This window comes from Vanrija pseudolonga, chromosome 3 (genome assembly GCF_020906515.1).
Source record: "Vanrija pseudolonga chromosome 3, complete sequence".
In the NCBI taxonomy this organism is placed as follows: domain Eukaryota; kingdom Fungi; phylum Basidiomycota; class Tremellomycetes; order Trichosporonales; family Trichosporonaceae; genus Vanrija; species Vanrija pseudolonga.
The window spans coordinates 1241659-1259737 of NC_085851.1; the positions used below are offsets into that span (position 1 = coordinate 1241659).

At 62.5% G+C, this 18079-nt stretch overlaps 8 protein-coding genes and 2 non-coding genes across 10 annotated transcripts; 3 read left to right on the top strand and 7 right to left on the bottom strand.

The window, feature by feature from the left end:
- Nucleotides 1-356: 356 nt before the first annotated feature.
- LOC62_03G004044 (uncharacterized protein) lies at nucleotides 357-1482 on the bottom strand (the record flags this gene model as incomplete). The annotated part of the gene is made up of 3 exons (XM_062770568.1): nucleotides 357-558; nucleotides 607-824; nucleotides 865-1482. 3 exons carry the CDS (start codon nucleotides 1480-1482, stop codon nucleotides 357-359), a joined length of 1038 nt encoding a protein of 345 aa, XP_062626552.1.
- Nucleotides 1483-1641: 159 nt separating this feature from the next.
- Nucleotides 1642-4657, bottom strand: CWF19L2 (CWF19-like protein 2; the record flags this gene model as incomplete). Its single annotated transcript, XM_062770569.1, has 7 exons — nucleotides 1642-1899; nucleotides 1948-2351; nucleotides 2389-2600; nucleotides 2641-3774; nucleotides 3812-3884; nucleotides 3930-4172; nucleotides 4220-4657. 7 exons carry the CDS (start codon nucleotides 4655-4657, stop codon nucleotides 1740-1742), a joined length of 2664 nt encoding a protein of 887 aa, XP_062626553.1. The 3' UTR covers nucleotides 1642-1739.
- A 156-nt stretch (nucleotides 4658-4813) lies between these two features.
- On the bottom strand, nucleotides 4814-7440 carry kapA (Importin subunit alpha). Its single transcript, XM_062770570.1, has 4 exons — nucleotides 7291-7440; nucleotides 7077-7124; nucleotides 6438-6856; nucleotides 4814-6387 (listed from the first exon to the last, which is right to left on the bottom strand). The coding sequence occupies exons 1-4, from the start codon at nucleotides 7360-7362 to the stop codon at nucleotides 5316-5318; spliced, it is 1611 nt and encodes a 536-aa protein (XP_062626554.1). The 5' UTR covers nucleotides 7363-7440; the 3' UTR covers nucleotides 4814-5315.
- A 421-nt stretch (nucleotides 7441-7861) lies between these two features.
- tsaD (tRNA N6-adenosine threonylcarbamoyltransferase) lies at nucleotides 7862-9313 on the bottom strand (the record flags this gene model as incomplete). The annotated part of the gene is made up of 4 exons (XM_062770571.1): nucleotides 8977-9313; nucleotides 8609-8934; nucleotides 8165-8566; nucleotides 7862-8120 (listed from the first exon to the last, which is right to left on the bottom strand). The coding sequence occupies exons 1-4, from the start codon at nucleotides 9271-9273 to the stop codon at nucleotides 7862-7864; spliced, it is 1284 nt and encodes a 427-aa protein (XP_062626555.1). The 5' UTR covers nucleotides 9274-9313.
- Nucleotides 9314-9631: 318 nt separating this feature from the next.
- LOC62_03G004048 lies at nucleotides 9632-9718 on the bottom strand. The gene is given in 2 exon segments: nucleotides 9632-9667; nucleotides 9681-9718. It is a non-coding gene; the product is annotated as a tRNA-Asn (tRNA).
- A 682-nt stretch (nucleotides 9719-10400) lies between these two features.
- LOC62_03G004050 lies at nucleotides 10401-10491 on the top strand. The gene is given in 2 exon segments: nucleotides 10401-10438; nucleotides 10452-10491. It is a non-coding gene; the product is annotated as a tRNA-Leu (tRNA).
- Nucleotides 10492-10663: 172 nt separating this feature from the next.
- Nucleotides 10664-12708, top strand: SLC41A2 (Solute carrier family 41 member 2). The gene is made up of 4 exons (XM_062770572.1): nucleotides 10664-11055; nucleotides 11265-11407; nucleotides 11454-12464; nucleotides 12510-12708. The coding sequence occupies exons 1-4, from the start codon at nucleotides 10687-10689 to the stop codon at nucleotides 12637-12639; spliced, it is 1653 nt and encodes a 550-aa protein (XP_062626556.1). The 5' UTR covers nucleotides 10664-10686; the 3' UTR covers nucleotides 12640-12708.
- A 63-nt stretch (nucleotides 12709-12771) lies between these two features.
- On the bottom strand, nucleotides 12772-16197 carry mcl1 (Minichromosome0 loss protein 1; the record flags this gene model as incomplete). The annotated part of the gene is made up of 9 exons (XM_062770573.1): nucleotides 12772-13893; nucleotides 13933-14225; nucleotides 14266-14724; nucleotides 14774-15358; nucleotides 15395-15465; nucleotides 15500-15603; nucleotides 15642-15753; nucleotides 15799-16071; nucleotides 16112-16197. 9 exons carry the CDS (start codon nucleotides 16195-16197, stop codon nucleotides 12772-12774), a joined length of 3105 nt encoding a protein of 1034 aa, XP_062626557.1.
- A 287-nt stretch (nucleotides 16198-16484) lies between these two features.
- Nucleotides 16485-16987, top strand: MRPL37 (54S ribosomal protein L37, mitochondrial; the record flags this gene model as incomplete). Its single annotated transcript, XM_062770574.1, has 3 exons — nucleotides 16485-16638; nucleotides 16715-16898; nucleotides 16942-16987. 3 exons carry the CDS (start codon nucleotides 16485-16487, stop codon nucleotides 16985-16987), a joined length of 384 nt encoding a protein of 127 aa, XP_062626558.1.
- A 220-nt stretch (nucleotides 16988-17207) lies between these two features.
- LOC62_03G004054 (uncharacterized protein) lies at nucleotides 17208-17865 on the bottom strand (the record flags this gene model as incomplete). Its single annotated transcript, XM_062770575.1, has 4 exons — nucleotides 17208-17336; nucleotides 17411-17566; nucleotides 17610-17799; nucleotides 17840-17865. 4 exons carry the CDS (start codon nucleotides 17863-17865, stop codon nucleotides 17208-17210), a joined length of 501 nt encoding a protein of 166 aa, XP_062626559.1.
- Between the last annotated feature and the right edge of the window lie 214 nt (nucleotides 17866-18079).

Genomic DNA, 18079 nt, shown 5'->3' on the forward strand with positions numbered 1-18079 from the left:
CCTGTGACGCCAGAGTGCCCTACGATGACCCCGCGCTCGTCACGCTAACCCGACAACAGCATCAAGTGAAGGGGTTAGTCGCGTACCGTGACCGCAGGTGTGGCTCGGGTCGGGCTCCCCCTCGCCAGGCACGCCACTCCTGGCGACGCGGTGGATCGCGTCGGTCGCGCCGTGTTACCGTCTCGCGGTCGCGGCGTCGCTTTGCAACGCACGCGTCGTCTACAAGGCGCACCGTGGCGCGCAGCGCGCGGTCGCGGTCGTGCCAGCCCCCGCCGGACCCCCGGTCCAAGATTCTCTGTCTGCTAGGCACGACCGACCCCTGACTGGCAGGCTGCATCTCGGACTTGCCTACACCTCTACGAGCCTTGGGCGCCCGGCCCCGGCGGCCCCTGGCGCGCCGTGACGTTCGCGCTCTTCCCCAGCGCCGGGTAGTTCGCGATACTGTCTACGGGCCCCGTCTCCCAGTTGGCGGGGTACGCCGGCGGGCCGATGATGTCCTTGACCTTGTCGTAGTCGTACGGCTGCGCGGGCGGGAACCAGGGGTTGCGGAGGGTGAGGCTGGGGCGTGAGCACAGCACGAGGTCAAGCCCAAGGCGGAGAACTCACACCCGCGTCCCGTTCGCGTCCACATGCGCACCGTACACCGCGTACGCGTGGTGGCCGCGCATCGTGTCGAGCAGCTCGACGCGCTTGCTCGTCGCGACGAGCATGGGCGTCAGGCCGCCCTTGGCGAGGAGCTCAAACTTGCCCGGAAAGTCGCCGTACCACTCGTGTCCTGCCGGCACTTCATAGTGGATCTCGAGGCCCGTCAGCCAGCGCAGCGACTGCGTGAATGTCAGCTTCGCTCTGAGCGTCTCGGCCCACGTTGTCCGTCGGCACATTGCGCATGCCCAGCCCGCCGCCGAGCACCGTCGTGCCCCTGTCCGTGGGCGTGTGCGCGCCCGTCACGGCATGGTGCAGCGCGCCAGGCCACCACGGCGCGCCGGCGTTGTTCTGGTTGGTCATGTACCCCTTGCCCGCGAGCGCGTGGGGCACGCTGCTCACGGCCACCGGGCCGGTGAACTGCGCGTCGTCGGGCGGCGCGCGCCGCTGCAGCTGGTACACCATCGCGTCGACGCTCGTGCTGTTCTCGCGCCCGTTGTCGGCGCCGGTGCGCAGCAGCGCCTCGATCCACGACGCGTTGTGGTGCGCCAGCGCGACCAGCGTCGCGGCGAACCCGCAGTCTGCCTCGCTGTTCTGCTCGACGTCGTCGGGGTGCGGGTGCCCGCTCGCGCCATACAGCGGCGCCGAGGGCCAGAACGCCTTGTTCGGGTCCAGCCCGCGCGACTGCCAGTCGGCAGGGCACTCGCCGTACCGCGTGTCGCCGTCATACGACGGGGGGCACCGCACCATGTCCTCGCGCCGGGCGAGGTCGGGCAGCGGGGCTGGGAGAGCAAGCGCGGGGATGAGGAGGCCAGCTGCTAAAATGGTGAGAGTGAGCATTGTAGGTAGGTGGGGGCCGATACGTCTTCGGCGCTCGTACTGCGCTTTATGAGCTCCACGCCGCGGCCACCAACGATGCATCAACTGCTCACGCCGCGTCGCTTGGAAACAGAACGCGCTTCAAGTGAAGGGGTCAGTGTCGCACGCGACTAGTTTTGTATGTGAAGCAACCTTGTTTGTGTCGTAAGGCCAAGTTCACGTCAGGCACACCGCCACAAGCTCAGCACAACCGCCGTTGTATCCACCAGGCTCGAGGCCTATGCATCTTGTAGCTGCAAGGTCCAGTTGTAGGGCTGGAACTTTGTGCCCAGACCGCGTGCACGCTCCGGGTTCATACTGTAGTCGAGGCGGCGCGGTCGGAGCCACTTGCGTGGCTCCAAGTCGAGAATGTTGCCAATGATCTCAGCGGCGAAGTATCTGAGGAAGAGTTAGCTTGGTCCACTGCAGCCGATGCTTGCCACTCACGGAGGGAACTTGCCACCACCCTTATCGCCCTCGTCCATGCCGCCGAGCTCGTCGTCGTCGCCGCGGCCCGCAGCATCATCCATGCCTTCAATAACGTGCCCGTAGCCCTTCTCGCCCTTGTAGTCCCACATGACCATGAAGTAGGGGAGGTTGGGCACGAGCATGCGCCTGAATCCGCCTGGGCGCGTCGAGAAGTCGAGCAGCTTCTTGTGCTGCGTCCACTCGCTCTCGGACGCCAGGATCGACTCGCGGAAGTAGGCAGGCGCGTCGGCAAACTGGTCAGCAGGCAGAGGGACACATTCGATCACCGTGTGTCGCTGCTGCCTGAAGCTCAGGATGGTCTCGTAGAAGACCACACCCTTGTTCTCAGCCGCGAACATGCGCATCAGGGATTTCTGGAAGTTCTGGGCGGGTCAGCGATGCCTACATTCGTCAACCCACCTTGACCTCCTCCCACTCCTCGTCGTCCATCTCGAGCGTGCTCATGTGGTGCTGGAGAGGCACGATGAGGCAGTGGCCGGGCACCAGCTCCTCTGTGAGCGTGCAGCACAGATACGTCTTCTTGCTGAGCGCCACGATCGCAGTCAGGGGGTTCCTGTCGTCCTGGTAGCAGAATGGACAGCTGTCCAGAGCACGCTTGGTGCGAGCAAAGTCTGGTTGTTAGCGCCAGCTCCACCAACACACCACACCCACCATTGATTGCGAACGCGCGCTTCATCGCGTCCGTCTTCATGCGCTTCCTCGCAAGCTTCTCGGCGTTGTCGTCCGCGTAATCATGGTCGTCCTGGAATCGGCCATCCCTCGAGATCTGTGCAGCCAGCTCGGCGTCCAGGTTCTTCATGTCGCCGGCACCGCCACCAAAGCGCTCCTGCCGCACCATCTCGCCGAGGGTGATATCGTCGTCGTCGGCATTGTATCGCAACAAGTTGCCCTGCTTGTCGCGGGACTCAAACTGCATTGTCAGCCATGTCCCGCACTTACGCACACAAACCTTGGGCTCCTTCTTGCGCCTGTTGCCCTGCTTCTGCGCCTCGTCCTCCTTGCCGTGCCCGACGTCGTATAGCCTTCCCTGGCCATCAAGGGTAGGCAGGACCTCGATGCGGACCTGGTTTCCGTCCTCGTCCTCGCGGATGAGGCCACCCGTCGCGGTCGATCCTGCACCAGCCTCGACAGCACGCTCGCGCTCGCGGTCATACTGCTCCTCGAGCGCCTCGGCGTCGGCGTCGTCCGTCAACTTGGCGCGCAGGACCTTGGCCTGCAGGCGGTTGAGCTGCTCGATCGTCATGACAGGTCGGCCATCCGGATGGCCTCCTGCAGCCGAGGATCCCGGCTCGCCCGATGCGCCTCGCGTGAGCGCTTGCGGCGTGAAGACGCTCGGAATCGGCGTCGCTCCCTTGAGAGGTGTACCGATGCGCGGCACGCCGCCGCTCTCCTGGCGCTTGAGGGCGTCCACGCGCGCCGCACCAGTCGGGGTATGCGCGCCACCACCGTCGCGCGTGTCCTCTCCAGGGCGGCGGAAGCCCTGCCTCGAACCTGGGCGCGAGTCGTCCGAGGGGTTGTTGAACACGAACCGGCGGTTGTCAGGCGTGCGCTGCCCCGAGCTTGGGCCCGAGTCGTTCCCCTGCCGTCCCCGTCCACGACGCCTCGCCTCCCGTTCGTCGAGGACACGGCGCTCCTCGAGCGCCTCGTTGAAGTCATCCAGCGAGCCATAGCGCTCCAGCGCGACCTCCTCGACGGAACGGCCTTGCTCCTCGGCCTGCTCGTACAGCCGGCGCAACTTCATCATGCGCCACTGGTAGCCTGGTCCACCTGGCACGACCTTCTTCTCTGAAAAAGTCAGCCGTTGTAGTCTAACTTCACCAACCTTCAGTCTTGTACTCGTCCACCGTCTTGCCCTCGAGCAGCTGTGTGTTGAGCTCGTACTTGCTGTGAACGACCTGGGAGCGTCAGATGCAAACATGCCGAGCGCCAATCTGACCCACCTTTGCAGGGTCAGGCTTCTTATCGTTCGGGTCCTTGCGCTTGTGCGTGGTACCCAGAGAGCCGAAGAAGTCGTCCCCTCCAGCGGATCGAGACGGCGCGGCCTCGTCCTCGTCCTCCTTGCCAATCATCCATGAATCACGGCGAGCGTCCGTCGCACGTCGAGGAGGCGAGGGTTCGCCATGCGCAACAGCCGTAGACTTGAGCGGGAGTGAGTCCGCAGTCGGGATAGTACCCACGGCACTCTGAAGGTGACAATCAGCCCTCTTCCCTGTAACCCTCCGCCACTCACCACAGTCTCGACGTCCTTCTCCACCCACATGTCGCCGGCCTCGTCGTCGTCGACAACGGCGACACCCTCCTTGCGCTTCTCTCTCCGCTCATCCTTGTCGCGGCGCTTCTCCTTCTTGGCCCGCTTGCGCTCTCGCCGCTCCTCCTCAGTCTCGTTTCGGCGAGGTCGTCGGAAGTCATCCTCCTCGTCCGAGTACCGCGAGCGATGGCTTGAGCGGTGGGAGCGGTCACGATCACGGTCATGATCACGGTCACGATCGCGGCTCTTGTGGTGGTCGTGGTCCTTCTCACTGCCGCGGTCTCGATCACGATCACGGTGATCCTTGTCCCGATCGCGGCGCTCCCTATCCCTCTCTCGGTCTCGGTGGGAGTGGTCTCGGTCGCGGCGGGGGGAACGAGAGCGTGAGCGGTCCCTCCTAGAGGAAGAATGGTCACCCATTTCTCCTCTTGCTGGCGTACAGATAGGTGGGCGGCGAGGTGGAAGAAAGGTTGAGTGACTGAACGGCTTGCAACTCGCTTGGGTGGATCAGGTGATGGAACAGTGGCCGATTCCAATGACGCTGTTCACCACAAAAATGCTCCCGTCTCCTATCAGTTACAGCGACGAGATTGCATCTGTCCACCAAAGCCTACACTCTACAATGTACAGTACTGGAAGACGGCGATGGACAGCCCAGCGAGCTGAGAATGTGCGCTGGCTCACTAGTTTAAGCAAGCTACCACGAGGTAGGTTGTGGTTGGGGAGGCGAGGGGAAGGGGTGGGGGAATTTGTTGAGGTGAGGTAAATGAAAAATGACTTGAGGAGCAGACGGACGTCGAGGGGCTGGTTGCAGTTGCCCTCGGTGCAGAGGCCGGATCGTTATATGTTGTGGTGTCGGTGGTGGTGGTGGCGAGATGGGGATGGTCCGATGCGGCAGATTCTAGGTGGCAGCGACACGGTTGCGCGCGCCGCCAATGCGGTTGCGAGGCCTTGGAAACACAAACAAGAGTCGAGACGGAGGAAAAATAGAACGGAAGGCGAGACAATATGCGAGGTAATGAAACCAGGTGGCGAGGTGCCCTCTAGGCAAGCTTCCCACGGTCTAGTCGGCGACGATTTAAGCACCAAAGTTGAAGCCACCCTGGGGAGCGGCGACAGAGGACTGGAAGGCGTAGTTGCCTGCGGCGTCCACGGCGGGGGCGGCGCCGTCGGCCTCCTCCTCGTCGTCGTCGGGGAAGTACTTGTCCATGATGTAGTAGCACTTCTTGTAGATCTCGAGGTTCTCGTGGTGCTGGAGGTTGTGGATGGCGACCATTCCGCCGGCCTCCTCGATGAAGCGGGCGTACTGGTTCTCGGCACCGGGGCCAGCGGCCTCCTTGTCGATCTCACCGACCTTGAGGATGTTCTCAAGACCGTCGAGGGCGACCTGGATGATCTTGTTGTCCATCGAGCCGAGGAGGTCGCACATGGGCTTGATGCAGCCCTGCTGGACGAGGTAGCGGATCTGGTTGGGCTCCGAGAGACCACCCGAGGTGGCGTTGGAGATGGCCCAGCATGCCTCCTTCTTGGTCTTGAAGTCGGCGTTCTGGAGGATGGTGATAAGGGGAGGGATGATGTTGGCGTCGATGATGGCCTGGATCTGGTGGGGCGAACCAGCGGTGATGTTGGAGATGGTCCAGCAGGCCTCCTTGCGGATGCCGTCCTTGGGCGAGCTAAGGAGGCTGAGCAAAGCAGGGAGAGCACCCGACGAGATGATGACCTGAGTCTGGAGGTCGTCACCAGTGACAATGTTGCCAACCGAGCGGAGAGCAGGGGTCTGGACGGCAGTCGAGGGGTGGATCAGGAGGTCCACAAGACGACGGCAGACACCGCTCTCGATAACGGCCTGGATCTTGTCGTTGGTACCGTCCGAGAGGTACGAGATGGCCCAGCAGGCGTCAATGAGAACCTCGTCGTCAAGCGAGTAGATGAGCTTGGAAAGGACGGGGAGGGCGGGCGAGATGAGGTTCCAGTCAGGCTGGGGAGACTTGCCACGGCAGAAGTTGGACAGAGTCCAGGTGGCGTTGCGGACCATCGACAGCTTGTGGTTCTCGTTGAGGAGCTGGAGCAGGGGCTGAAGGGCACCCTGGCTGAGGACGTGGTCACGGCACTTGGGCGAGTCACCGGCAATGTTACCAAGAGCCCAGACGCTGAAAGAGTCAGTTGTAGGTCGCAAGAAGGCGAAAGCCGCTGCACTTACGCCTGCTCGCGCACGTCAAGGACGGGCGAAGAAAGGAGGCGGATGAAGAGGGGAACGGCGCCAGCGGCAATAACAACCTGGGTGTGCTCCGAGGTGCCCGAGGCAATGTTGGTCAAAGCCCAAGCAGCCTCAAACTGGAGCATGGTGTTGCTCGAGTTGAGGAACTCGACAAAGCGGGGGACGACACCGCACTCGATCACGCGGTCGATAGGGGGGTTCTTCTCCTTCGAGAGGAGCTTGCGGAACTTGGTGGTCGCGTCAAGCTGGGTCTCGGGGTCGTTGCTGTAGATGGCCTGGAGCATCTGGGGGAGGGTGTCGCCGAGGGCGGCGTCACCGAGCTCCTCTCCATCGTCGTCCGAGTCGAGGTCGTCATCAGCAGCAGCCTGGAAGTTACGGCGCTTGGCAATAGACTCCTCGCGCTAAGAGTTGCGTCAGCGGACGAGCCTGACGCAAGGGCCTAGGCCAGTAGGACAATGCAGCGGCAAGACCGAAACAAGCGACTTGCGATGTGCTTGCGCGGGCGTAGGGGCCTTCATCTTGATGTTGACCAGGTTGAAGGGACCCCCAGCACCCACAAACAAGGTCTTGCCACTGCACGGATCCAGGCTGGTCTGACGCGCCCAGTACACAAAAACCTACCTTTTGCCTGCGAATCTCGACCTGCTGCTCCTCACGTCGTCGGCGGAGCTGTGCATGTTAGTTGGGCTGTTTCGAGGGAAGCACACGCTGGGTGGCATGACGGGTGATGGGTAGGCTGGTTGGCTGGCTGGTGGGCGCGGGCGGCGACGGCGGCGGCGGCGGGAGGGGGTGGAGGAAGGAGGTGGAAACACAAATACTGGGCTGCTTGACTTACCTCCTGGGCAGAGAACTGGGTGCGGCCCTTGAAGTTTGAGCGACGGTGCTCAAGGTTGCGAGACTCGGCCATGATCAAGTCTGTTTTTGAGAGGGGGGAGTGGGGAGAGAAGGAGACTGAGTGGAAGAGAGAGAGATTAGTGGAGACGTGTTAAGGAGGAAGATGGAAAGAGAAAAGGTGTGTGGGATGATTGTTGTGCTGTCCACTGCTGCCAGCCAGCCAGGAGTGCCTGTCCGTGGTAGGAGGTGGTGGCCAGTGAGCGCGCGCGCGTGCCCCTGGCTGGCGGCGCAAAAGTCACCACTGTGTGCAGCACACCACCTGTACACAAAGCTCGGGGAACGGGAGCAGCCCAGACAAAACCCAGACGTCACTGCCTGCCTGCGCACACCCGCACAGCGGCAACAAAAAAAAACCTTGAGACGGAATTAAATCTTGGAATTCAATGCTCGCGTGATGTGGGGGTAAGATTCAATTTCTGTGGGGTACAGTGATGACGGCACGAGGTAATGAGGCAGAAGACAGGGTGCGAGCAAATGAGGCGAGTGATGGATGCATGCAGTAAGAAGCTAGCCTATGGATCATAGCACGACGCCGGCACATCGTCGTACAGGTCCTCGAGGGACCAAGTTTTACGCAGCTCGAGGTCGAGCGGTTCACCCTTGAGCCCCGCTTGGAGGCGTAGGATACCGACCCATGCGATCATGGCGGCGTTGTCTGTGGTCAGCGGGCGCAACTTGGGCGTGCACGTACCGGTACACAGAGCGATTGGGGGGTAGTAAAGTGGCACAGGCGTGTCATTGGGAGCCACCTCGTCGAGCATGGTGCGGAGGCTGCTGTATCAGCGGCGCCAAGCCCACACTGGTCAACTACCCACCGCTCTCTCAGAGCAAGATTGCTCCCCACGCCGCCGGACACGACGAGGCCATTGACTGGCGTCTCGAGTCCCCGCATCACGAGCGCGATCTTCGAGGCGAGGTGGTCAAACGCGGCGGTCTGGAACACGCGCGCAACCTCCCGCTGGACCGCTTCAGGAGGCGCCGAGTTGTCAATGTCGGGATGCAGCTCGCGGACCTGTAAAGCGGGGTACAGTCCAGCGAAGGACAGCGCCGCCTCGCTCGCCTTGAGCTGGGACAGCGGGCGCGCGCCTCGCGGCAGCGGGGCCGTGTCGTACGGCGGGAGAGGGGGTGCGGAGGCGTACTTCTCCAATACGGGTCCGAGGCCGGTGGTAGTCGAGTGCGGGAGGCGGAGGAGGCGCGCGACTTTGTCTATTGACTGGCTGGCAAGTGTCAGCCCGACTGCAATCCGCCACGTTCCTCACCCAACCGCACTGTCCAGCGTGTCGAGGAGGATCTTGTACGAGTCCAGCCGTTCCGCCAGCACGAGGATCGAGTGTCCCCCCGAAACGAGGAGCGTGAGGAACGGAAACGCTGGCGGTTCCTCCTCGGTCAACAGCACAGTCAGTGCATGCGCTTGCATGTGGTGCACACCGAGCACGGGTTTCTGTGTCGCCGCGGCCATCGCGCGTGCCGAGTTGACCCCGACGGACAGGCAGCCAAACATGCCCGGACCGCGGGTGTATGCTATTGCGTCGACCTCGCCGATGCTCAGGCCGGCCGAGTCGAGCGCCTCGGCGATGACCCCCGGCTGAGTTGCAGTCAGCACTACGCGCTGGTGCCGCCAGCTCACCATGGTGCGGATATGCGCCTCGTGCGCCTGGCGCGGCTGGATGCCACCGTACTGTGCGTTGATGTGATGCTGTTTGCGCACAACGTTGGACAGGATACGCCGGTCGCTGCTGACGACAGCGGCGCACGCGTCGTCCGCGGACGACTCGAGGCCGAGGACCACGAGCGGCTTGCCGCTGGAGGGTGCCGAGGATGAGGACGGCCGGACGCGGGCCCGAGGCGTGCTCGGCCCAGCGACGGCGCACGCATATCTCGCTGCGATCGATAGCCGCGTCGCCTGTCTCAGCGTCTGAAGCATCGTGTCGGTTTGGCACAGAGCCGGTTGTGCTGGATTGTTGTTTTTGGTCTGGAATGGAGGATCGAAAGTGGAGGCAGGTAAATTCGGGCCGGTGGCAGAGGCACCGACCTCTGCTTGCTGCCTGCTTCCGGCGTGTCCCGTCATCTCACTTTCAGCACCCTCCAATATTCTCTGATGTCTGTTCAAAATGCGTCTGGCATGAAGCAAGTAATGCAATCAGGGGGAAGAAAAGATGCAGACTCCGCAGCGCTACATCGTGAGAATTCCCCCAGACCAGGTGCCCGAAAGGATCTGCCTTCCTCGTCCTCCTCCTCAGCTTCCCTCGCACGCTCCCTCGTGCAGCAAAAGAGAGAGATACCTGCCCCACACGGGCTCGAACCGTGGACCTCGGAGTTGTCGTCTAATGATAACAGCTCCACGCGCTAGCCAACTGAGCCATAGGGCAGATGAAAGATTTTCCCGTCCGGGTGGAATATGACGAGACGGGATATCACGTGACCTAAAAACTAAGAAAAAATCAGGCAAAAGTTGGTCAACCAACCTCACTCCCCGGTTCTGCTCGTTCGCCGACAGCTGCAGCAAAAACCACGACACCCAGGATTCCCATGTGGTCCCCCACCATGGTACTAACTAGGCGGTACTCAGCTTGACTTCGCAGATCGGACGGGATGCGGTATTTTCTGAGTCCTATGGCCGTGGATATTAGAGTGGGTTTGAAGGCGTTTTGTATTCGCCAGGGGGTGTGGTGCACGGTCCCCCCGTTGGCCATGTGCCCTCCCTGCGACTCCTTCTCCCTCTGCAGGCTAAGGTATTGCTCCACGTTCGACCGCTGTGACCTCTGCAATATGTCATGCATGTCATAGCCAACTCCCCATAGCCCCATAGAGAGGTGGCGGGCGTGACTGCCACTGCTGACGTGTACGAGGAGGTCCGTGCGCATGCCCCATATGCATGTGGCACTGCGGCGGTGCACCTTCCCCGGACCCACCTTCCTTCTCTCCCCAATCCAGCTTCTAGTAGAGCTAATACATAGAGCAGAAAATGACGAACACGGCGCTGTCTCTCTGACGGCTCTGCGAAGCCCGCAGCGCGCGCAAATCGCACCGCAAAAAGCAATTTCCATCTTCGGCGAGATGGCCGAGCGGTCTAAGGCGCTGTGTTAAGGTGTACATGTACATCCGCAGTCTTCGGACGTGGGTTCGAATCCCACTCTCGTCAAGCGAGGATTCACTTCCTCCCAAGCCAAGCTTTTTTGAAGGGAGCCGGCGACGGAGCCCAGGCCACGGCCAGGCGGATTTCGACGACCCGACCGACCAAACCCGACCGCCGACTGCGGCGCACGACGCCACTTGTCCGTGCCAACATTCCAACAGCACACCTTCCCATCTCCCACCTCACCACCACGCCGCTACCATGTCGCCGATCCTCAAGCGCGACATCTCCGAGACGGTCAAGCAGGCGCGGCGGCTGGCCGCGGCTGCAGGGCTGGGCGCGTACGACGACGACTCGGGCGAGTACGAGCTGGCGCGGGTGGCTGGCGGGTCCAGCAGCGGGGCGCCAAAGCCGCCGCCTCCGCCGCGCCGCGCCGGCGGCAGTAGCAGAGAGCAAGATCCAGACGGCGCGCACCAGGCCCTCCTGCCGCGGAGCAGCGATAGCGCCGACGACGACCGACCGCGCACCGATGCACGCTCCCCCAGCCTTGCGGACGACTCGGCGTCAGACTACACGACGATGAGCGCGATCGAGTCCAAGTGGAGCGACCTGCGCGGCATGCTACTGAGTGTGAGTGAGCTCGGCGCCGTGCTGTAGAATGGTGTCTGCGGTGCCCACGTCGCGCGCGGCGCAGAGGGTTGCGTGTCCGCGCCGCGCCGCGCCGGTGTTTGCATCGCTGCATCGCTGCGCCGCAGCACCTGCCAGCGCATCGCGTCAGGACCTCGCCGAGCGCGCGCCAAGAACGCCCCGTACGTAGCCAGCCCACTAACACGCCACAGTCGACCCCGTCGCTGCTCATCGGCCTGTTGGGCAACGTCTTCTCCGGCGAGCTGCTGGAACACTGCGCACGATGGCGCGTGTTCCGGCGCGTCGACGAGCTGTTCATCCTCGTGCCGATGATAGGCAACCTCAAGGGGAATCTGTGAGTCGCTAACAGCCAACGCCACGCCGCCGCTGACTCTTGCAAGCGAGATGTGTCTCTCCGCGCGGCTCGGCACGTCGGCCATGCTCGGTGAGCTCGACTCGCGACGTACGCGCCGCGGCTTGTTGCTTGGCAACATGACGCTGCTGGTCCTCCAGGCGCTGCTCATCTCATCGCTCGCCGCCGTGCTCTCCTTCTGCCTCGGCCTCGTCACCACCCACCGACTGGGTGACGTGCCTTCAAGCCCCAGTAACACGACTACACCCGGGACCGTCGCCGACCCGACGCTCAACGATCAGTGGAACGAGGGAAACACGCGCCCCGGGCTCGCGCAGCTCCTCATGGTGCTCGCGACGGGCATGTCGGCTGCCGGGCTGTCGTCGCTCACGCTGGGCTCGTTCATGTCGTCCACCGTCGTCGTGTGCCGCTGGGCCCGCGTCGACCCAGACAACATCACCCCGCCCGTCGCCGCGTGCCTCGGCGACCTGGTGACGCTGTTCATCCTCGCGCTGGTCGGCACGGCGCTCGTCGGGACAATGGACACGCCGCTGCCGCTCATCGCCGTCGTGCTCATGGTGCTCGCTGGCGGGTGGTTCACGCGCCGCGTGCTCACAAACGACTGGGTCAAGGCTATCGCCAAGGGCTCGTGGGCGCCGCTCATCGGCGCAATGCTCATCTCGTCGGGTACCGGCATGGTCCTGAGCACCGGCGTCGCGCGATACAAAGGCTTTGCGCTGCTCGCCATCGCTATGACGGGCCTTACGGGCTCGCTCGGCGCGATCCACGCGAACCGCCTCAGTACCAGCCTCCATATGGGCCTGCACCCCGGCTCCAAGCAGGGCCGCCACATGCTCACACCCGGCCAGAGCCTCCTCGTGCTCTTCTGCCTCAGCTTGCCTTGTGAAGCCGCGTTCCTCGCCTTTGTCAACATTGCGGGCTGGATCGATGTCGATCTCGGATGGGTCGGATGGGTCGTGTACATCACCGCCGTGACCTTTTCTCTCCTCGCCGCCCACTACCTCACCCTCTTCTGCTGGCGTCGCGACCTCGACCCAGAGTAAGTAGCGCCGCAAGACGCTTGTACGCAGCTAACACCCCCCAGCTCCTACACACTCCCCATCCACTCCGCCATCGTCGACTTTGTCGGCCAGCTCCTCCTCATGCTCGGCTACGAGCTCTGCCGCCTCCTCGGCAACACAAGCGTCATGGAGGCCGCAAAGGACACCATTTAGCACTGCACACTCTCACCCACAACCATCCACTGTAGCACTGCAATCTTGTACAAGTATGCATATGTAAACATCATCTAGCGTGGCAGGACAGGCGTCGTGAATGGGAAACAGGCGGGGGGAATGTACACACCCCTAGTCATCAGTCTGCGTCTCCTCCAGCGTCTCCTGCACCTGCGTCTCCTCGAGAGGGCCAGAGCCGTGCCCCCGCACCCTCTCCTCCTCTGGCTCAGTCTCCGTCTCCGTCTCAGTCAAGATGCTCTCGCGCTGCTTGATCGCCGGTCGCCGTTGCGAGTCGGAGCTGGGAGGGAACCCGAACAGGGTAGTCTGCTTGCCACTCGCCTTTGTCGGCAGGGCGGCCGCCTTGGCTGCCTTCGGCTTGCCGCTCTTCGTCCCCTCGATCGTGTCGACGCGGTCAAAAAAGCTCGTGCTCTTGACAGAGTCCAGCGGCTTGGCCACAGCCGGCTTGGCGAACGGGTTGGACGCAGTTGGCTTCTTCGCGAACGGGTTCTTGGGCCCCTCTGGCTTGGCGGGAGCCACAAAGCTGTCGAAAGTGTCGGGCGAGCGCCTCCGCTTCTTGGGCGAAGTAGGCAGTGACTCGTCCGTCTCGGCCTCGACACCGACCTCGTCATCAACCGTCGCGTCCACCTCGTTGTCCATGTCCTCATCGTTGTCACCAGGCGTCTCAGGCACAAACGACTTGCGTGTCGACACTGGCGTCTCGGCACGCACCGGCTCGGGGGCGTTGGGGCCACCAAATGTGCGGCGGCGTGATGAAGGAGCAAAGTCGGAGAACTGGCGCTCACGATCTCTGTTGCGGCTCGGCGTGTCATGGATGGGTGCGGGAGGACGCGGTGCGGGCTCCCATCGAGTCGCACCGTGCGATAGACGGCGCTTCGTGGAGGACCGTCCCTTGCCCTCCTTGAGGTAGCCGATACGCTCCTGCAGACCGGGGAGGTGGTAGAAGCCGGCAATCTTGATCGCAGCGTCGAGCGATGATGTGTTGTTCATGAGGCGAGCCAGGTCAAGTGCACGGGCCAGCTGGTCAGCCTTGCAAGCGCCTTGAACTGCCACAAGGAGCTCGCGGTCAATCGCGACTTCCCGCTCGGGGTCAGAGCCGTAGAGCGACAGCTGGACGCTGCTGCGCGCGACGCTCTCCTCGAGCTTGCCCTGAGCATTGTCCGTGCCGAGGAGAGGCATCTTGAGGTCGAGCTCCTGGATGAGAGGCGGAGGGAACCACGGCTCCTTCTCGATACCCTGGCGGGTTAGACTTCTTCGGCGCGAAGATTGACCCACCTTCAAAATGATGCACGCAAACTTGGTCTCACTGATGCCAACGGGCCAGTACTTCTCCTGCTTGCCCTTGGCGAGCGCGGCAGCGTCGAGAAGTGGCACCCAGCGAGCCTGGCCTGGGCGGCGGTAGCGATCCAGGACGGAGAGGAGGCCAGTCGAGTCGTACATGACGGGAGCGCCGTCGGCGGTGAAACCGACCCACGAGAGCTGCGTCTTGCGGGGCAGAGGCACACGTCCTTCCTGCAGGAGGTCAAAGTTGTCGAGGTCGAGGAGAGAATACCTCAAGTTTTGGCATCCTGGCTGTTAGCTCGGTAGTCTGATGACAAGCAAACTTACCGTCCAAGCTGGTGCCACCCTCGCGGTGCACAATCGCGACATACTCCTTGCCAGCGGCCATGGTGACGACTTCCTCTCCGAGGCGCCACACGTACCGCTGGATACCGCTGGCGGTAAAGAAACGGATGTACCCGGCTGATGTGGCAACGACGACGGCGCCGAGACCCGAGACAGGTCCACCGGCAGCAACTGCCAAGGCGTCCTCGCCGTCGAGCAGGGGCAGCGTCCAGTCAGACGTCGACGCCCACGAGTCGTATGGACGGTAGTGGATCACAGAGGGTTGTGTTCCGTCACGCGGAGCAGCGTACACGATGCCCTGTTCGCCGAGGGACGCCATCGTGTACTTGGTCGCGTCCGAGAAGTGGTAGCCCCGCCGGGCCGACTTGTCGTGGAACTCCACGTTGACAACGTTGTGAGTCTCCTGGTCGGTGGCGTCGACCATTCCGATCATGTTGAACGCTACGAGAGTTAGCTTGTCATTGTTCTGGGTGCTTTCGTCGCAACTCACCCAGGTAGCGCTTCTTGCTGCGCCATGATGTCGCACCCGGCACAAACGCTTCCTGGGCCTTGGTGACGTTGACGACCTCGGTCTTGCCGGCGGTCCACTTGGCCTCGCCGTCGTCCTCGGCGCCGGCGTATGCTCCGTCGTCGTCAATGATCCAGTCGTCCTCCATGAGATCGTCTCCAAGGTCCTCGCCCTTGTCCTCGAGGTCACCGTCGTCGTCATCGCCAAAGATGCCGTCGTCAAGCAGCTTCTCAACGCGCTTGGCCTGCGCCGCGTCTGAAAGGTACGGCGACGGGAGGTCTGACGGGATGGGGTCGGTCCAGCGGTTGTACGAGCCGTCGACAGTCGTAAAGGCCAGGAGGTTGGCCTTGGGGGACCAGGCGATGCCAGAAACGGCTCCCGCGTCATGCTCCACCCTCGCGACGACCTCGCGCTTCTCGGTCGACCAGACGAGGAGCTGGGTGCCAGACGACGAGGCGAGGTACTTGCCGTTCGGGGACCACGCAAGCTCGGTAACAGGGCCTTGGTGGCCATCATGGGAGAACGTTGCCTGCTTGCTCCATCCCTCTTTGTGAATGATGCCGATGTCTGGTGGGTCAGCTACCTCAGAGACCGTGTACCCACCATTGTTACGGAGAGGAACCGCAAAGAAGTTGCCCGCAGGGTGCCACGCAACGTATGCAGATGTCTCGGCGCTGCCGTCAGCCAAGCTCGCGTCTTGCAACTCACTCGGAGTCGCTGGGCGAGATCATGCCGTCAATGATCTTGATGTTTACTGGCGTCGAGCTCGTCGTGTCGTACACCTTGAGCTTGCCATCGCAACCGGCAGTGATCTGGGGTGTGAGGTGGGAACCTTGCGTGCGCAACTCACGAGGTACTTTCCCGACGGGTCCCAAGCGGCTGAACGGAGGGGCTTGACGTTGTCCGAAAGGAGCGCGAACTTCGTGGTGTCGCGGATGTTGACAATCTTGACGAGAAGGTCACTGGGTCGTCAGTGGTGTGTCCTCTAGGGGTTCGCCACCACTCACTCGCTGCACACGGCTACGCGCTCGCCCTGGGGATCGATTGACACCCAACGAATGGGCACGCCCGACGAGCGGGTGAGGTAGCCGCTGAACTCGTTGTCGGGGTACGTGAAGATGCGCGCAATGTTGTCGACGCTCGCGGTGATGAGGTGCGTCTTGGACGCCGCGAGAGAGGTCACTGCTTCCTGGTGGTTGTCGAGAAAGTCTGGCTCAGAGTCGGGCTCGGCGACGCGGTGTATCCGCACCAGCGAGTCGGTGCCGCCCGTGAAGATGGTTCTGGGGAGTCAGCTGGGTCTGGCAAGGAGAGCAGACTCACTGGCCATCGGGGGAGAAGGCGACGCGTGTGAGGCCGCCCAAGTGGCAGTTGCTTGAGCTGATGGCTGCTGGGTCAGCCGTAGCCATTGTTGTTTGTGTGATGTGGTGTTGTTGTAGTGGTTTGTGTGTTGCCCTTTTGACTTCCTACTTGCTACGCGTCCCAAACACTCGACGCGTCTCGACATGGAGGGGTGATACTCTTCAGGCACGGCACGTGGATGCCACGTGAAATGAAAATCCCACGTAATAGTTCCGGGCATCAACGGCTCGCGGCTCGACGGCGCTCACTTTGACGATTGGCCTGGAAAATGTCGGTGTTCATCTCGACTTTGTTGTTGTCGACCACCACTGCACACACGACACCAGCGACAACCATGATCGCGTCCACGAGCGCCGTTGCCCGTATCGCCCTGCGGCCAGCCGCCCGCCCCATCGCCCGCGTCGCCATCGCGCACTTCTCCTCCTCGTCCTCCGCTCGCTCGACCCCCCCTCCCCCGCCTGCCGGCAAGGGCAAGGCTCCGGCTAGGCGTGAGTTGTACGGCTGTGACCGTGTCTCTGCGGTTCTGCAGTTGTTGTGCACCAGAGGCAAAGCTCACACTCCCAGCCGCCTCCAGCCTCAAGGCTGGTACCGCGATGCCCGGCCTCAACGTCTTCAAGGACGGCGCCGACCCCGTCGCTCTCGCTGACGAGGAGTACCCCGCCTGGCTGTGGACCCTGCTCGAGGAGCCCAAGGGAGCAGCAGAGGGCGAGTTTGACTTTATCGCTGAGCGCCGCAAGATCCGCCAGTCGTGAGTTGAGGCTCTCCCTGCTTAGCACCAACTGACGTCGCAGCAACCGGACAAAGATCAAGGCGTCCAACTACCTCAAGACGACGTAAGAGACGGCACTTTGTAGACTATTATACCATACATGCATACAACATGGCACCCGGGCGTGGCGGTCTGGCGGTAGCCGTGGAGTCGGGTCTGGTGGCCACCACTGAGAGCTCTGGTCTAAGTCCATGGCCACCGAGCCAGCCTGGCGCGTGGAGCTCGTCTCTATCAATGACGGGTTGTCGATGCGAGATGCGAGAGTGATAGCAGGGAGTCTGTCTCTCATCACACCTCCCATCTGCCGCTGGGGATGCCGATTCGCGCGGCGAGTTGCCGGTACTGCTGGGCTGCGAGCGTCGACGTTCGCACGCCGTAGATTGTGAGGCAGACAATGAGAAGGAGGAGGTTGGCCGTCTGGTGAGTCAGTCCGGGTTCCGATGGTTGGGGTCCGACGTGAGTGCCAGCCACATGAGCCCAGGCCTACTCACCACAAACTCGTAGAAGCTGCGCTGCTCCTTCTTGATGACCTTGCCGCATGCCTCCCACGCAGGCAGCTCGATGGGGTTCTTCTCCTCGCTCGCATTCGCAGGGATACAGTGCAGGACTCGGCGGTTTCCAAAGGGCTTGCAGAAGGGTTCATTGAGCTGGAGTGTCAGCTAAACACATCCAGCAGCTCAGCCAACCCACCTCGTCCGCGGGACATGGCTCGCACTCGCCCAGCGGCCTGCACACGAGATCCGACGCCGGGCGCGGGACGTAGCTCGGCTTGCCTTTTGTCGCTTGCGGAGACCGCGCGTAGATCGCCGCGGGTGCTGAAGACGCCGAGGCCTGCACACAGGCCACCAGGAGCGATAGGAGCACGAGGAGCGCGGGTAACCTGGAGCGTGAGCTTGTGTCCCGAAGAGCTAAAATCTCACCTGTTACTCCACAGTCTAATGATCATGTCTGTGCCAAGAAACGTGTAGTGCTTGTGTGAATGCAAGAGATGTGGATTGTCGTCATCCAAGACCTCGCGTGTCGTGTCCGAGGTTGTCGTCGAGCCACTGTCCAATACCCGCAACACCGACTGGGTGGGTGGGGCCATTCTGCTTCCGTCGGCGTCGCGTGGCCTGAAGCGTCACTGATGGATTGACGGGATCAAATGACACCCACCCTGC

What these genes read in the sequence shown, in the direction of transcription:
- kapA (XM_062770570.1), bottom strand. Translation starts at nt 7,362, where the DNA reads ATGGCCGAGTCTCGCAACCTTGAGCACCGTCGCTCAAACTTCAAGGGC. An exon ending in TCGAGATTCGCAGGCAAAAG is followed by an intron (nt 6,857 to 7,076) that starts GTAGGTTTTTGT and finishes CGCAACTCTTAG; the next exon opens with CGCGAGGAGTCTATTGCCAA. An exon ending in CTTGACGTGCGCGAGCAGGC is followed by an intron (nt 6,388 to 6,437) that starts GTAAGTGCAGCG and finishes TGACTCTTTCAG; the next exon opens with CGTCTGGGCTCTTGGTAACA.
- SLC41A2 (XM_062770572.1), top strand. Translation starts at nt 10,687, where the DNA reads ATGTCGCCGATCCTCAAGCGCGACATCTCCGAGACGGTCAAGCAGGCG. An exon ending in TGCGCGGCATGCTACTGAGT is followed by an intron (nt 11,056 to 11,264) that starts GTGAGTGAGCTC and finishes AACACGCCACAG; the next exon opens with TCGACCCCGTCGCTGCTCAT. An exon ending in GGCAACCTCAAGGGGAATCT is followed by an intron (nt 11,408 to 11,453) that starts GTGAGTCGCTAA and finishes GACTCTTGCAAG; the next exon opens with CGAGATGTGTCTCTCCGCGC.